At 40.5% G+C, this 17521-nt stretch overlaps 2 protein-coding genes across 3 annotated transcripts in view; one reads left to right on the forward strand and one right to left on the reverse strand.

The window, feature by feature from the left end:
* adcy2b (adenylate cyclase 2b (brain)) overlaps positions 1–10051 on the forward strand; it is a 74859-nt gene extending 64808 nt beyond the window's left edge. For both annotated transcript variants that reach the window (XM_085261418.1, XM_085261419.1), the window contains exons 19-25: positions 2431–2515; positions 4526–4684; positions 6995–7141; positions 7383–7490; positions 8692–8806; positions 8906–9030; positions 9122–10051. In XM_085261418.1, the coding sequence (XP_085117544.1) occupies positions 2431–2515; positions 4526–4684; positions 6995–7141; positions 7383–7490; positions 8692–8806; positions 8906–9030; positions 9122–9274 (892 nt within the window). In that variant the 3' untranslated portion in view covers positions 9275–10051. The remainder of the gene's footprint in view (positions 1–2430; positions 2516–4525; positions 4685–6994; positions 7142–7382; positions 7491–8691; positions 8807–8905; positions 9031–9121) is intronic.
* Positions 10052–12190: 2139 nt separating this feature from the next.
* cfap90 (cilia and flagella associated protein 90) lies at positions 12191–14762 on the reverse strand. The gene is made up of 3 exons (XM_085261420.1): positions 14548–14762; positions 14002–14118; positions 12191–12448 (listed from the first exon to the last, which is right to left on the reverse strand). The coding sequence occupies exons 1-3, from the start codon at positions 14662–14664 to the stop codon at positions 12269–12271; spliced, it is 414 nt and encodes a 137-aa protein (XP_085117546.1). The 5' UTR covers positions 14665–14762; the 3' UTR covers positions 12191–12268.
* Between the last annotated feature and the right edge of the window lie 2759 nt (positions 14763–17521).

Below are 17521 nucleotides of genomic sequence, written 5' to 3' on the forward strand. Positions count from 1 at the left end.
TCCTTTATCATCTACCATTACTAGGATTATGAACTTAAATTAGGAGGGGCAGTAAAACCAGAATTAGGCTGACCACAATCTACTGGTGAAAATTTACACAAGGTTCAAATGGGATAATAAGGGAAGTTTTCAAAAAATGAATAGATACAAAAGAGAAGAATCTAGCAGTGCTTGTTCATAGTTATGCCAATTTATAAAAACTGTGGACACTGATTTTTTGGGGGCTAATTGTTTCCCAAATTCTTTTCTGTTTCTTCAAAACTAGAGTCTTAAAAAAATAAAACTCAATCGAATTACTGTTTCTTAACCAAAACAAAAAGCTTATCAACTCAAGTAATATCAAGTATTCTAGAGACAAAGGTAAGACCATCTTACTGACAGCTGAAGCTTAGCCCAAACTGAGTGATGCAGGACAATTATCTTAAGACAAGCAGCAAAAAGAAAAGAATCACAGTGCTGCGATGGCCCAATCAGTCCAGACCTCAACCTGACTGAAGTAGTAAATAGTAAGATCTTAAAAGAGCTGTGCATAAACGAATGCCTGCAGATTTTAATGAAATGAAGCAACACTGTAAAGAAGAGTGGACTAAAATCCCTCCACATCGATGTGAGAGAAGCTGTACAGCAAACAGTTACAAAGAAAAGGCCAAACCTAGCAGTCAGTCAGTCCTCTCTCAGACATACAGTCCTTGACAGCATCTGAATGTGTCAGCTTCGTGACTTAAGCACCCTGTGCACTTTTCTGTGAAAGATCTGCAAATGTCTGATCAGCTTTTATTATTTCCAGTAAGATTTGCACATTCATCTAACAACTAGGCAGCTGCAGCAGCACCTTAGCACCCAGCGACACACAAACACACTCACTTTGCCACTTTACTTAGTGACAATAGCAGAGAAAACTACACGCTGAAAAGTGTGGTTACACGTAACTAGAGCTGATGCTGAGAATACTCATTTCCACAAGTGCGACAAGTGTTTTCTCTCTGTCTCTGCTGTTGGTACGTTTAACATACAGATGCATGTTGTATCATAGACACAGATGAAGCAATGTCACAAACCCTGTGTCTAGGCCAATATTGCCAAAGGTATTCACTCACCACCTATCTAAATCACTTCTATGGCCACAATTATATAAAAGCAAGGGAAAAAATGCTCCTGCAAACATTTGTGAAAGAATGTGTTGCCGGTGTGGTACATTGATAGGATGCCACCTAAGCAGTCGTGAAATTTCCGCACTACTAAGTATTCCACAGTCAACTGTTAGTGGGATTATAACAAAGTGGAAGTGAGTGGGAACAACAGTAACTCAGCTATGAAGTGATATGCCACGTAAAATCAGATTCGGGTCAATAGATGCTGAGGTGCATAGTCCAGAGAAGTCCCCAACTTTCTGCAGAGCCAATTGCTACAGACCTCCAAATGGGCTTCAGATTTGATCAAGAACAGTGCATAGAGAGTTTCAAGGAATAGGCTTCCATGGCCGAGCAGCTGCATCCAAGCCTTACACCTCCAAGTGCAATGCAAAGTGTCGGATGCAGTGGTGTAAAGCACACTGCCACGGGGCTCTAGAGCAGTAAAGACATGTTCTCCAGATTGACGAATCGCACTTCTTCATCTGGATATCCAGTGGGTTTGGCGGTTGCCAGGAAAACGGCATAAAGCGTAAAGTTTGCTGGAAAAGGGATTATGGTGGGGGTTCGTTTTTCAGGAGTTGGACTGGGACCCTTAGTTCTATGAAAGAAACTCTTGAAACGGTTTGGAGCTGGCCGCTTCCTGTTACAACACAACAGGGATGAGCGAGTTTGTTGTGGATGTACTTGACCGGCCTGCACAGAGCCCTGACCTCAACCTGACAGAACATCTTTGGGTAGAATTAGAGCAGAGTCTTTGAGCCAGGACCAAGGTCCAATATCAGCGTCCGACCTCACAAATGCACTTCAGGAAGTGGTCAAAAAATCCCATAGACACACTCCTAAAACCTTTAGGAAAGCATTCCGAAAAGAGTGGAAGCCATTATAGCTACAAGGGTGGGCTGACATCATCTTAAACTATGAATGAAGAATGGGATGTCATTCAAGTTCATATGAAGGCAGATAACTTAATACATTTGGCAATATACTGTTTATGTATATATGTTAAAACTTATTTATTTATGGCCTTAGTTTAAAAGGGGCTCAGTGATTTCTAAAATAACAGTCGGTATCCATACTTTTACCAAATGTTACTGAAGCAGGAGGAAAAATTGCATTTTATGGGCTTTCATGTGGATTCATGCACAAACCTGGTTTACCAGTAGCTGTTTCCAGCAGTAGGATGGAGTGTATGTGTGATGGAATAATGTAAACCACAGTTTGTGTGTGAGAGCATTAAGCTTTTGAATTTTCAGAATAAAATGCTGAATGTTGTTATAGCATTTTCCTCTCCTTACAGACCGGGAGTCCTGAAGGATCTAAAGACCATGGGTTCTGTATCTCTGTTCATCTTCTTCATTACGCTACTGGTCTTAGCCAGGCAGGTGAGCAGCTTCCTCAAAGTGGTCTCGTGTAATTTTTTCCCTTTGAACGCTACGATTCTTTTCAGGTCATTCAGCACAATCGCAGAATCAGCGACTGACTCAGTGGAGCAGAGATGTTTTTGGGAAATTTAGCCCCGGTCGTTCTGGAACGACTTTTATGACTTTGTAGAAATTATTCTGGAACAGATGAAAGACAGTTAAACAGTGTTGGAGGACTTGGCTCATTATAAAGAAAGATCAAAATATCTTTGGAGCATTAGATCTGCCAGTTTGGCCCACTGCCTCCATCTCCTCTGTGCCCACCATCCTCACTTCATAAGACCCAAACTCATCTGACACACATTGGGTGTTTGTGTTTTATCTTCTTTTTTTTTTTGTGAGGTATACCATCCATCATCTCTGACCTCAAAGCTGATGTTCGGGACAGAAGGACAGCCACAAGAGCTTTAGTACCCAAACTGGGGCTCCTCTGAGAGGCACAGTTGGTCCAAACTAGCTCCCTGTGTTGTTCTCATTCTGGGTCACTCTCAGCAGAAAAGAGGGGGGACTTTGTTATGGAAACACAACTTTGCTGAGTGAAACTCTTTGTCACGTACAGATCATGAGGTAATTGGGTTTATTTTTTTTTAACAATGCTTTTGGGTTATTGAGAAATATCATTTCTAAAACAGGTCAAAAGGTCTTTCGAGTGGTATTGCCCACATTTTCCACTGGAGTTGGCTGTATATGCTTTAGGCTGCTATTAAGAAATTTGCCTTACAAATTCTTCATCTTTAGCTCTAATGAGGCTTTTCCCAGGCATTTAGTCAAAGAGAGGGGAAAGCAGGTTACTGTAAACAAGGCATCTGTAATTCATCCCTGAAGAACAGCTGCACAATGGAGCAAAACTCATTTACAGGCTTTTTAGCTGGTTTCTAAACAGCATCTGATATGAGCTCTACTTCTTTCGGCCTACTTTTTCAGCCTAAAAGAGGTACTGGAATTTATTGTGCCACAAAACTGCACATACTCATACTGTGCATAGGCGCATATATACATGCGCACGAACAAGTGGTGTCACAGTTCTTCTCTTTTTCCTTTTTTCACACGGCTCTTCTCACTCGCCGTGACAAGTGGTTCAGACTTGCTGTCCTCAGAGGGCAAGAAGCTCCTCTGTATTTGCATTTCAGCCTCAGGCTATCAACACTATAGCGCAAGATCTCAGCGCTGTTAGTCTTCTAAATAGGCATCATACTTTAATCTCAGGGGAAACTTATTTAGTGCACACATACATCATCCAGACTACGAACCACACACATGAAGTACATCTCGAAGGACACTAAAAATGCTCCCACGCACACGCAAACACACACCGTAGGGGCCAGCCCACAAGAAGCCTGCAGCGTTCACATACATGAGAGCATAATGATGGTGCGTTCAGGGGATGCTGCCTGATGCACACACACACACTCCTGGGATGTTTTGACCTCCCTATATGAATCTTCCTGACATATTTAGACGGTTCAAAACTACCTCAAGCTTGAAAAAGCAAAGAGCAGAAAAAACAAAAAAAAGCAGTGGCTATCTTTTATGCAAAACAGCCCTGTCTGTTCTCGATTTCCTTGAGCCATCATAGCGGAGCTTCACGCATTGTTTCATTGTTGTATTATTGGAGCTTTAATTTTCTATGAATACCAAGCATGCCCTTTAGTTTCAGTCGGTGAGGTTGCTCGAGATAGCCTATGAAGTTTCCGTTCAGTGGCGATGATTAGAATGGGATACGGGCAGCCGGTCGCTGAGAAATGCTCCCATATCGTGGACGAATATATGGAAGATGTTTTTACAGCATCCTGTCTGTGATTAGATTTGTGTTATAAAAAATTAATATTTACAATTAACGCTAATTTAAAATTCGCTTTCTTCTCTGTGTATTAGTTGTTTTTTCCCCTGTTTTTGGTTCAAGTTTCTACTGAGAGAGTGCTGGGTGTGAATGACGCTGGTGTCTCTTTACTCTGTGTCCTCCTGTAACAGAATGAATATTACTGTAGGTTAGACTTCCTGTGGAGGGATAAGTTCAAGAGGGAGTGTGAGGAGATCGAAACCATGGAGAACCTCAACCGGGTTCTGCTGGAGAACGTCCTACCAGCTCACGTGGCTGAACACTTCCTGGGGAGAAACTGGAAAAATGAGGTAGAGTGCTGTATTGTTATGCATTCCTGTTCAAGTGTACCCATTTTTAGCACTAGTACTATAGAAGGTAAAGCCTTCCGCAGTTTTTTAGCAGATTTATGGACATTTAATTACAATAACCAGCAGTGAACCTAAAATTAGGATACACATTACTGTGTGCTGAGACTCGAATGAGTTATGACTCAATAAATGAGAATGAGATTTAATGCACCCATCTTTTCACCTCGAGTAACATCCCTGCATCATTTGTTCTTTTCCCGACCCTTTTTTCAGGAGGTGAAAGGCTTTAATCAAAAAAAAAAGAAAAGAAAAGAGTAAAGAATAGCACATTGTGAGTGTTATGTTCTGAAATCAGCAGTTTCCCCAGGAAATTACTGAATTGGGCCAAAAAACACTGGCTTCCCAGAAATATTAAGTACTGAAATGAGATTTAGTACTTAGAAAAGAACCTGTTTCCCGCTGTTTTAAATCTTCTTGCTTAAGCTAATATAGTTGTTTTTATTTCATATATACCATGCAGAAAAATACAAAATATCAAACTAATTGTGTAAAGAGGTAGTTCAGGTAGCTCAGCCGTTATCCCAGAAGATACGTTGATCCTGATGTCCGCCCCATCACCATAGATACAGCTGATACCCTTCTAAAGACCCAATGAGCAAATTTCACATAGGCCCCCATCTCACAGGCCTAGAGACCAGTCAGAGACTGTTTGGGAAACACTTGTTGCTAGGGAAAACTAAGTATGGCCCAGTCGGTTGGTGGGTAGTTGTGGAAGGTTTCTGGCTGTCGCTATGTGAAACTGGCCACGGCTAATATATGGAAATGGGAACTGTTCACCTAAACCTTGCAGCAGTAAGATGCAACTTTTACTCTGAAGGTGAACATTCCTTGTTCCCATTTTGCATTCCACTTTTTTAAGTTTCAGTAGTTTTTTTGCAAACAAGTTGGCATCTTCCATACAAGCTAGAGGTGATGATGGCAATCTGCTGGCAACAGAAGTCATCGCAAGGAGGTTTTCAGTGCAGCACCACATTGTGACCGATATCAACCTGTGACAGCCAGCAACCACTTGCCAACTGGTCAGGAAGGTTATATTTTCTCCCAGCAACCAGTGGTTGGTCTCTAATCCTCTGTGAATGAGGTCTACGCTTTCATAGTCCTCCCACCAATGCTGTGCACCTGCAAGCCACTTTGCAACCCACCTCCACCTGATTACCCACCTCCACCTGGGACAAACATAAAGCAGAGATGTGTTTCTGTTAGAGGAGATAACTTGTGGAATAGTTATGACAGTGATTTAAAAAGGTGGAGTTCATTTTCCTTGTTTAAAAACAAGTTTAAAAATAAAGTATTAGAAAAATATATAAATCAAGAATGAAAAGAGCAAAAATAATAATACTGGAACTCTTGGTTGTTTTGCTTTGATGTAGTTACTTATCTAAGGTGGAAAGTTTTTGTTTGTTTGTTTGTTTGTTTTTGCTTTGTTTTAAGCTTTGCTTCGAGCCCTGTGTACAGGAGCTGCATGCTAAATGATCTTTTGTTAAAAGGGTTGGCGTAATAAGCATATGCTTCAGCCAATACCTTTGTCTACCCTTGTCTCGCGCTTTCTTGCTTTGTGGTAATCTTTATTCTGTATTCACTGAGATATTTGAATGCTAATCAATAAATCAAAAAAATATCAAAAATAAAATAAATTACCTCCTAATGCTATATTTGACTTAATTAGGGTCATATCTGTCGTCACTAATGTTTCCTCTGTTTCGTGGTTGGCATCTTCATGATAATCTACTAGAATAGCACACACCACCAAGCATAAATCAGTGCAGATGGAAATAATCTTCTTTTGACTATCGTGGTACTGACTGAAAAATACATGATAAAAACTGCATATTTTATATGTGCTGTTAACACATATCCTTTATAATGATATTCCTTATCTGTCACATATTGTTCAAATCATTTTCTTTCCCAGTGGAGTTTAATAAACACATTCCCTTTTGATTTCTGTTATTTCACTCTTTCCACAGACGCTGTATTAGACGTGGCCTACTTGCTTAACATACTTTCCGTTCCCGTGCTTCACCTCAGTTGCTCTGCTCTTACTTCTGTCTGTCTTGTAATGAATGCTGTTACTATTTTGCTCCTGCAAACACCCAGAGTCCCCCCGCCGACATGATTAAAGCTTCTTCGTATTTATTTAAAGAGTCGGTGTCATTGTTCAGCACGAGCTATTCAGCTCATAGATTTCCTTCACCTGTGCCAGATCAATACAACCCATAGAGCCGTTATCTTCTTCTCGCTCGTTACCAGGACCTTTATCATCAGTCGTACGAGTCGGTGTGTGTGATGTTCGCCTCCATCCCAGATTTCAAAGAGTTTTATACTGAGTCTGATGTCAATAAGGAGGGACTGGAGTGTCTCCGTCTTCTCAACGAGATCATAGCAGACTTTGATGAGGTAAACTCCTCTCATATTGATCATCCTTGCTGTCTCAGTCACAATGGAAAAAGGAAAAAACGAAAAAGAAAAAAATAACCTTCCCCTGCTGCTTTTTTTTGAGAAGCAATCACACTTGGTTATTATGCTCTAAAGTAGCAGGGAAAGCAGAAGAAAATGCCAGCGTTTGGCTGAAAGCCACCGCTATTTCCTGCTTCTTGTAGATGTAATATAATGGGCTCTTTTCCTCCTGCGCCCGCAGCTGCTGTCCAAGCCAAAATTCAGCGGAGTGGAGAAGATTAAGACCATCGGTTCTACCTACATGGCTGCGACTGGACTCAACGTGACGCCAGGACCAGATTGTGCACAGGCAAGTTTCTACACACGTCTGCATTCACAAAGAGCCACACAGTGTTTACTGCTGCTCCAGACAATCTGCATATCATTCAAGCACCAGTGATTCATTACTGCACTTTGAATACATCAGTGTAAGCAAATTAGATCATCGTTCAGAAATGTGGCAGCACTGTGCTTTGTTTAAAAGAAAAAAAACCTTCCTGATTGGTGGAAATGTGCTTAATTGACATTTGCAAAGCCCCCACCAGCCACCCAAACCCCCAGTCACTGTTGCTGCACCTGCATCTTCTAGCAGAGCACATAATGTAGTCTGCAGGGATAAGAGCGCTCTGCACTCAGAATCCTTGGTAATTTTTATAACAATGCGTAGCTGATTTCACACAGGGGCAGACAGAAGCAGGCGTCTCTTTGATGGCTGATTTGCTGGACTGCTGCAGGCTGATTGTATCAGCTGTTGCCAACTCTGTCACTTTTTAATGTTTCCAGCTTGCTGATAAAGAAGCATGTAAAGCTAAAAAAAAAAAAACCCACTTGATCGCACAATACTGTACATGACATCAGTAAATAACATGGGGGGATTAGCTTTGTTTTGAATCAAGTGTTTTTGTTCCAGTATTATAAATGAAAATGGAATGAGAGCAGATCAGTCACAGCCCTGGCTAGATCATTTGTTCTGTGTAGAGAACCAGGATTTATCTTCTTTAAATGCTTTGCCTTACATCTGGGCATGAAAAGGTTTTGAGGATTTTAGCATTAACTCATTAAGCAGCAAGTTTGGGAAACTAGCTTACTCCTAACCCCTTTTTGTGGTGTTACAGAGACAAGTATTCCCCAGATACTAGGGATATGTGTAGTTATTAAATTAGACAATTAAATTAAAAGCCTTAACCCTTGCGAGGCAGAAATATTACTCAGTTAAGCTATGCGACAACAAATAAGGGGAACATCTTGTAAGAGCATTGAGATTTGGAAGTATTTTCATGTAGGAAATGCTGGCTAGGTGTAATAAACTATAAATTTAACATTTTATTATGGCCCAACCGTAACCGGCTTAGCAACCTGTTTCTGTTGCTATCCAGCTGTGCTGCTGTAAACTTCATCTCCAAAGCGTTTACTGCCCAGTGTAAAACCAAGCTACTATCACTTTAAAAACATAAACAGTCACAATCTCGCACTAGTGTCCCCTGTGACTGTTTTCTCTTCATTACCCTCAGGAACACGACAGACAGTACATGCACATTGGCACAATGGTGGAGTTTGCATTTGCTCTCGTTGGGAAGCTGGATGTCATCAACAAGCACTCTTTTAATGACTTCAGACTGCGGATCGGTGAGAGCTCTTCCTCGTAGCATGAACACGGCACAGATTTCACTTTACATAAAGGTGTGTAATCATTCTGAAATGTTAACTGCTTTGTCTATTTGTAAGGCATAAACCATGGGCCAGTGATTGCAGGAGTAATTGGGGCCCAGAAGCCTCAGTATGACATCTGGGGAAACAGTGTGAATGTGGCCAGTAGGATGGAAACCACTGGGTTACTGGGAAAAATACAGGTGGGATGTCTTCCAAAGCACTCTTGTATTTCTTGCCAAATTTTATTGAATTTTTTTTTTTTTTTTAATCACATCTCGTCCTTCTGTGCAGGTAACAGAGGAGACACGTGAAATCTTAACAAAATTAGGGTACATGTGTTCATGTCGCGGCATCATCAATGTGAAGGGTAAAGGAGAGCTGAAGACCTACTTTGTTCACACAGAGATGACCAGATCTCTGTCACAAGGGACCGTGATGCCTTGAGCACGCCACGCTAACCGAACAAATAGACTTGACGACACAATTGCGCACACAAAGTGGCCGTAGAAGTGATTTGTCATTCTCTGTTAAGTAAAACCCATTACCAGAAGCCAGCAGCACGACGGATAGATGATTGTAAAGAACCACTTTTGTCCTTAGCAGCACAGTGTAAGCTGGAGCCAAGGTGCACCGCCGCAGTCCTTCAAGGCTGCACTTAAGATGGTTTTCACATCTCAAGTGTAACAAGGACTTCACTCTGAGGGGTCACTTGACTGTCTAAAGGAGTGCCTGACTCAAAGGGAGGTTTGCTAAATTAGTGCAGCTCTCAAGGACCGCAGTCACCCGTCTGTACAATAGTAGCGGTGTGGAGCTAATTACCCATGCCAGTGTTGCTGTGCTTCAGAGCCTTACACTCGAGCAAACTGAGCCGCCTGCCGAGCTGTGGTTTTTTGTTTTTTGTTTTTTCCCTATCTACGCTTGGTTGGCAATGTGAGCCGGTTTGTTCCATTTTATTGCAAATGGATGTTACAACAGTTTATTGTCATTTAGAGCTATTGTTGCCAACAAAATGCCAGCGTGATGGTTAGTTTGCCAGAACCTGTGATTTGTATTTATAACTACAGAGCCGCGTTTGTGTCCCACTCGAGCAGGTGGACTCAGGCGCGGGCTCAAAAGTAGAGGTTTCTTTTTTATAATCCATCTGGAACCAAACCAACCGCATGTGTGTAAATGTCCACTGCCATTCTTTTGTTATTCATTAAACATTTGTATATAAACTGACGTCCTTTGTCTGTCTTTGGTTTAGTGCTCTAAACAGAAGAGCACGATAAAAGATCTGTCACACTGTAAACACACGAAGTATTCACTGGAGTCAGTAGCTCATTAGTTTCATTAGCTTTAAAGTTGTGATGCTCATTTCCAGTTCTGTATCTTTAGTCTTACGCTGCTTGAATCACAGTTCAAAATAACCCTTAGAGTGTTTACCTGCTCAGAGCTATGGTGAAGCTCAGTATTTCACTCTGCCATTCACCTTCCTTTGAGCTAGCTTTCTCTTGATTGGCTGCCCCTCATAAACAGAAGGTTTCAACTTACATATATTAGGAACTTTTTACCTCTTTGACATGGCACAGAGCCAAGAGTCAAAACCCTGATAACCAACAGCTAATCTCAATGTCATTACAAGCTTGATAGTGATTATTTGAACATCTGTTCATGTTTATTTTGAGCATCTTTTGCTATAAATATATGTACTATATATGTACAGGTTCATAAAAAGGTAACCGTTCATATACTCTATATTCATTGCTCACGATTGCAAAGATTTTAAATCTTTTAGAAAATATCATTGTGGTTTATGGCTCCTGAGATTTAGAAATTCAATACACAATAGATGAAAATCAAAACTGCTTTACAATATAGAAATGACCAACTTCTGAAAAATATATATATTTCTACACTCAGTGCTTGGTTGAGGCTCGTTTATCATTAATTCCAGGATCAATGCAGCGCTCTTATGGCTTATGGCACAGCTAAAATGTTCTTGATCATAGCCTTCACCTCGTCTGTTTCCTGTCTTCCTTTTGTAGTAGTTTAATAATACACCACAGTGTGAGGTACAGATCAGGTGAGTTGACTGGTCAATCATGTACAGTAATAACATGGACAGTAAAACCATTCGGTAGTACTCTAAGTGCTGTGGGCAGGTGTGCTGAGTGCTGCTGGAAAAGCAAGTGAGCATGTCCATAAAGACTGTCAACAGATGAAAGCATGAAGTTCATTTTAATTCATTTCAATTTAATTGTATTTATACTGCATTAAATCACAACACTTGTATCAGCCTGTATTGCCAGGTTAAGACCCTAAAATAATAGTGAAAACCCCAACAATCAGACCACTCCCTATGAACAAGCACTTGGTGACAGTGGGAAGGAATAACTTCCTTTTAACGGGAAGAAACATGCAGCAGAACCAGGCTCAGAAAGGGGCAGCTATGGACTGTTTGAGGTTGGGGGAGACAGACAGGACAAAAGACATAATACGGACAAGAGCCTGGTAGAGTTGTGGTAGATGGCTAATAGACTTTGGACTTCATAAATTGGACTAACACCAGGAAATATTATGGGGCGGGGTATTTCTTGTCACTGTAACCTTGAAACACCAACTCCTCTAACAGCTCCCTAACATCACTGCAGTTCTAGCACCACATACATTTAAATCTTGTCAAGTTTCTAAGAATAAGAGCTCTATTTCAGCCACAGTACAAAGGCAGAAGCAAATGAGAGCTGTCTGCACTCAAAAATAATCTTATCGTGTAGGAGGCTGATCTCTGTTGCGTGGGTTTAGTATTTATACACAAAAAGAATCTGAGAACTTAGTGAACCGAGGAGGTTAGTGAGGTAAAAAAAATGCATTTATGTAAGGCGAGGTGAACTAAAAAAAAACAGTAAGAAAAAAACAGATCAAATGCAGGGAGTGCAGCGTACACTGATGTAGAAGCTAATTTAAAAAGAATGGGTTGTTCAAATGATCAGTACCTGAGAGAAACTGGCCAGCTACTCCAACGCTGGCTTCAACCTTTCAAATTTGCTCCATACAAAATCCCATTACAAAAATTCACATTATTCCTGACACCCAGAGTGTAAAAACAAACATCACACAAGAAGGCAGTCAGAAAACAAAATCTAATCTTTGAGCCATACAGAGAATTCACCTACTAAATCTGGGAAATACGTTATGATTCACTTCAGTCTCGACTGAAACATTATATTCATGCTGATTGAAGAAGAAAATGTAGGTGGACTTTCGTAGAAAATAAAGGTCTTTTCTAGTCATTAAGAATAAAAATCTGTCTTGCTACTACAGTCAACAGTTATGTCAGTGGGTTAAATGTTTACACTTGCATTCTTTTACTAAACAATCTACAGAGCACAACATTGTTTATTATTAGAGTTTCCACAGTGAGAAAAAAACGCCTTCATGCACTGATACGTCAGACTTTTAAGAAGGTCTCACTGATCCGTATCCTTCTTCCACACTCCATAAGATCCCATTTTTCATGTAGATTTCAGATTTAATGCAGGCTACACGCGCATACTGCCTCTCTGTGAAGTAGAGTGTGGGAGCGGGACGACGGCCATACTCTGACGAGGACAGCACCGGCACAGTTCTGGACCTCTCCTGGAAGGGAGCAGCATGGCCACATGGAAGAAGTGTTAAAGCTGCGCTAGCTGTGATGCATGTGTTGGACTTCTCTTTCCACAAAGTTGCATATTTTAAAAAGAGGAAGTTTAGGGAAACATGAAGCAGGAGGTTTCCACAGCAATTATGTTCATATGACAAAGTTACATTGAGGTAATGTCACACACACACACACACACACACACACAGATATACATATACATATAAAATAACCCCATCACTGATCATTTAGATTTAGTTATTTTTTTTCTGGCACCAGGCAGCCTTTTTTTAAACAACATTATCTCCTGCTGAAGTTGATTTTTTTTCTTGCTAATTGTTACACACATAGCTGGTTTTGTGTCTTACATTTCATAAGGACCACAGTGTAACTGTACCTGATTTTCAGGTGAACAGAGACATTAATTTGAGCGGTAAAAAGAAATGTGGAGGCGTTGCACAGAAGGAATGTGTCTGTGGCATGAATACTGAACTGCTAGCTGTTGGAACGTGTCCGTATTACTTGCTGAAAGGATTCATCATTCCTGTTGCTGTTTGAATCAGCACGCCAGAGCTGTTACAGATGTAGCTAATGGATTCCTCCATCAGCTGCTGCAGACACAGTTTATGGATTTCTCCATCAGTTAAGACAGAATTCATTGAAAAAAATGACTGTAGCTGTGGTTAGTGACCACACACTTCACCACTCACTGGACATACAGCTGAACACCTTGTATAACATATTTCTGAGCTGCTGCTACCAGGACAGCTTTATCACCTCAATATAACTATTTCCTATAATACAGCTATATTTCCACCTTTTATTACAAGATGCAAATTAAGTAAAATTGTGGCTCTTTGCTATTAAAAACATCACATCTAGGGTGTGTCCATTAGATAACAATGCTATAACAACAACTAACTGTTAACTGTTTAAACCCCAAAACCAGACCAGTGAATCTGTTGCTTTGAAGTGTACAGCTTCAGGTCGATAACTAAACCTGCTACTGTTCTGATCAGTAAGACGGTTGAAGTAAAGGTATTTTTGCACTTAATGAAACTATCGTGGTTTGCTCCTCTGATTAGATTCGATTTAGTCTCTTTCTTATTGCTACGTCCCACACTGACAGAAATGAAAGCTGCCCTCCAAAATTGTATGAGCTATCCCCTGTTGTCTTTGGGAAAACTGAAATACACATGCTGCTCATTATTATCGAGGGCACTAAGGTGTCTCTGGGTGGGCTTTTTCAATAGCTCTGTTAACACCAGGAACCTCTGACTTCAGAAAGGTCAGGCAGTATGTGCTTCTGGCTCTGGTAGGTCTATATTTTTACAATTACATTCAGTGGAAACAGAAGAATTAAAATAGAACACTGTCATCATGCTCTAATGAGAAAAAAAATGAAACATTTTTAAATTATTATTCTCATTTTTAACTCCATATTTTTTGTCCTTGGAGTCTGCGGCAGTTGTTTAATGCAATTAATGTTTGTTAAATGCCCCGTATTTCTGCATCCGTAAGAGGTGTATGCACTACATTACGTGACCATTACCTCTTTATTTATGTCAAGTCCTCTTCCTTTCCAGTGTTTTCTGTCATCCCGGGGGAGCCACATATCAAAACCCTCAACATGGTTGTGTAATCGGTCATACATGGACACATCTGAGACCTAAATGTGGAGAAGAAAGAGTCCAGCATTCAAAGTATTTCCTGTTGTGGAAGGAGATGCTTTTTTTTGTCACTTTGGGCAATGAGAAGTAGGTGTTAATAGTAGAGGGGAACGCAAGAGTGCTAGCAAATACATAATACATGTATAAATATACAAAGGGTGAGTGGTGAACCGTTTTTATATAGTTTATAATTCAAAAGGAGTTCAAAAGCACCAACGCAACTTTATTAAGAAAGGAGTTTTAAGTAGGTACAATTTAATGTATTAACCCGCGTTAATATTCCCAATTTTGTTAACTGGAGATTTTGTTAATTGTTATAGTTATAGATACAAACTATAACTATAACTATAACTATAACTGAGCGTTATCCTAAATAACACTCAGTAATAAATATAACTGGCTGGGTTCTGTTAGCTAACCAGTGTTACCTTCGCTTCGTTGTTAAAGTAGGACATTTGTTTGGGCTCATTTCTTCGCGGTGTGACGTAGCTGAAGGCTGACAGTGTAGCCAGCGGTTTGGTTTTTGCCTCGAGTGAAACGTCCATCGTTCTAGCTCAAAACCTGTCTCAAAACCCCAGAAAAGTCCAGTCAAACTGTCCAGTCAGACCGCAGGCGTCTGGGGTTGCTAAGATACCAACCTAGCAACTTGATGTGCTGCCTTCACATGCTTTTGGAGTTTCGTGTACTTCCGAGTCTCTTGCTGCTGAAGGTTTTAAATCAAGTGTTTTCAAAGCAGGTGTGTTAAAACTAAAAATCAGGTTAGAGACTCCAATCTCGCCCACTGGACTTCCATGGAAAATATGAAGGAGGGCGCACATTTTGGAATTCTAACTGTGTTTTCATAACGTTTACAGCTTTTCCTAATGAGAAATACCTCTGCAACATTCTTCACAGTACACCAAAGTAATAGATAAACATTAAATGACAGAAAAGTTTGGTTTTTTTTTCACTATCTATGTCACGATCCTGGGTCTTTTGACCCAGCGTTTTGAGTTTTAGTTTATTTTGATGTTCATGGTATGTTTAAGTTCATTAGGCTATCTAAGTTCATTTGCTTATTAGTTTCCCCTTGTGTTTTTAACCCCTGTTAAGTCTCCCTTGCCCTTCATGTGTTTCATGTTTGTGTGTCTTGTGTTGTCAAGTTCATGTTCTCATGTCTGCATCTCATTATGTTACCTGTTTTATTTTGAAGAAGTCCTGTGTTCCTGTGTTCTGTGTTTAGTTTTAGTTTCGTTTTCAGTCATTCCTTGTCAGGTCGTCTGCTCGTCACGTCGCATCTTCAGGTATCCATGTCAGTTCACCATGTTTCGGGTTTTTTCATGTTTTAGTTTTAGTTCACCCAGTTTAGGTTATTATTTAGTTTCACCCATGCCCTTTGTTTGTATTTATTTTGCCAGCCTTAATAAACTGCTTGTTTTCTGTTAATCCACGTCACGTTTCATAGTTTTGGTCTGCACTTGAGTCCTTTTTAGCAACACAGCCAGACTGTGACAATCTACTATAGAAATTTCTGTCTTTTTACAATATGCTCATGCTAAAATAATTAATAAAATAGGACCTTATTGTGAATTAACAATAACTTTGCCTTCTTTTTAGTTACAGTACAGTCTGTGGTGTGAGCTACTAAAACCTTTTCTGTAATTTGACAGGTATACCTTTAACAATTAAGTCCCAAAGAGTCGTGCAGACAGATTTCCTTCATGAAATAGAGCCACATGTCTCTATCATGAAGTAAAACGTGAGATGTGCTGTTGAAGTTCCTCCTTTTTCTTATATTGAGATTTTTGCAGGAAGTCAGTGTGGAGTTAAACCTCTGAAAAATGAGTTTGACATCCCTGTTTTACACAGTTAACTCAACTGAGTTTGTTCTCTCTCTCTCTCTCTCTGTGTGTGTGTGTGTGTGTGTGTGTGTGTGTGTGTGTGTGTGTGTTATTAGTACAAGATCCCAACGCGCAATAAATCATTGTGACACATAGATGTATGTTGGTACCAAACTATCAGCTGCGAGGGGATATTTCCATTGGCTGCTTTTGGCCTTTGGACACATTTTGAAAGTCACACTCTGTTAAACGACCTCTTGGGGAAATCGTTACTGGTGTCTAATTTTCTGACTTCTCAGCTATTGTGACTGGAAGAAGATACCAAACCACGGGGGCTTTTCTTATTAACTGTCACAGCTGCATTAATGCAGCCATTAATTATCAACAATTCTATAATTGCTCATTTGCAACTTGTGGAGAGGCCAGTACAATCTTGTGATTTCATTTGTTTATGAAACTGGTTTATGGTGCACCATATTTTCTAACTAAAGTTAAAGACAGGAAGGTCTACTGACCCAAATTCTATAAATGACTGAAAGCCTGCTGTTCTCAGCCGGTACACAGTTGAATTACTGCTACAAGGTTGTTAAGAGTCAGCGGTGGAAAATCAAATGATGGCACATCTTTGCACAGCTGCATCACTGTCTTCCTTTATGCTAATAACACTTGTCCCTCGGAGGCCCTTCAGAAGGTCTCTCACTGCATCTGCTGTGTGAGTCTGGCAGCAGAATTAGTTTATAACAGCGGACAGATTACGCCTCAAGCGCGGTGTGGTGTATGCGGTTATGTTACGGCTGACAAGGAAGCCCAATTTGCTGGGGCTTCAGATTAAGTATAAATAACCTCTCAGTCCCTCAGCACTGCATAAAGATACAGATGGTGCACCTCGAGTTCATCGTGGCAGACTGATTTCAGCGGCTAAACCGAGAAAGCTGCTAGAAATACAAGACTTCAAACATAGTTTTTGAAGGTCTCAACCCTGAAGATGGATTTTCAGAAAAGCTACAGTTAGTGTGCAACGGGGACTAACTCTCCCTGAACCTTTAGTTCTAGTGTCAAAATGACATTTGTTCAATCACACGGGACAGCAGTCATAGCCCTGAACAGACCAACACATAAACTGTCAGTACCAAAATAACACATTCGGTGAAAACGAAACAAAGCATTGCCTACTGTATGCAATACTATATCACATACAACAGGACATACATACAATACAACAGTGCTGTGGATTAGTGGACATCCAGGCCCTCTAGTTTGATCACAGATCCTCTTCAGTGCTATTCTTTGCATTCCTTAGGGAGGAAGAGCTGGAGAGTGCACCACAACTATCTTCTGTGCCTTCTTGTGTTCTGTTGTCTTTCACATCCTCACTCCTCTTCTACAGGCAGGAAGAGGACAAGGCGTGCCCCCTAAACTGTTTATGAAAACTGTCTGTTACTTGTGTACGTGGAATAAAAAGAATCTTTCACTTCTCTCATTTTAGGACATTCTGGCACAAACGAAGTCTGGAAGGAATAAGTGGGTAGTATTTCAATCTGCTGAATAGTTCTCCTCTCCAAAATATGTTGGCATTGTTTAT

Source organism: Mchenga conophoros, linkage group LG22, assembly GCF_057382185.1.
Source record: "Mchenga conophoros isolate Kocher_MC1m ecotype Shallow Benthic linkage group LG22, M_conophoros_male_GT1.1, whole genome shotgun sequence".
NCBI lineage: Eukaryota > Metazoa > Chordata > Actinopteri > Cichliformes > Cichlidae > Mchenga > Mchenga conophoros.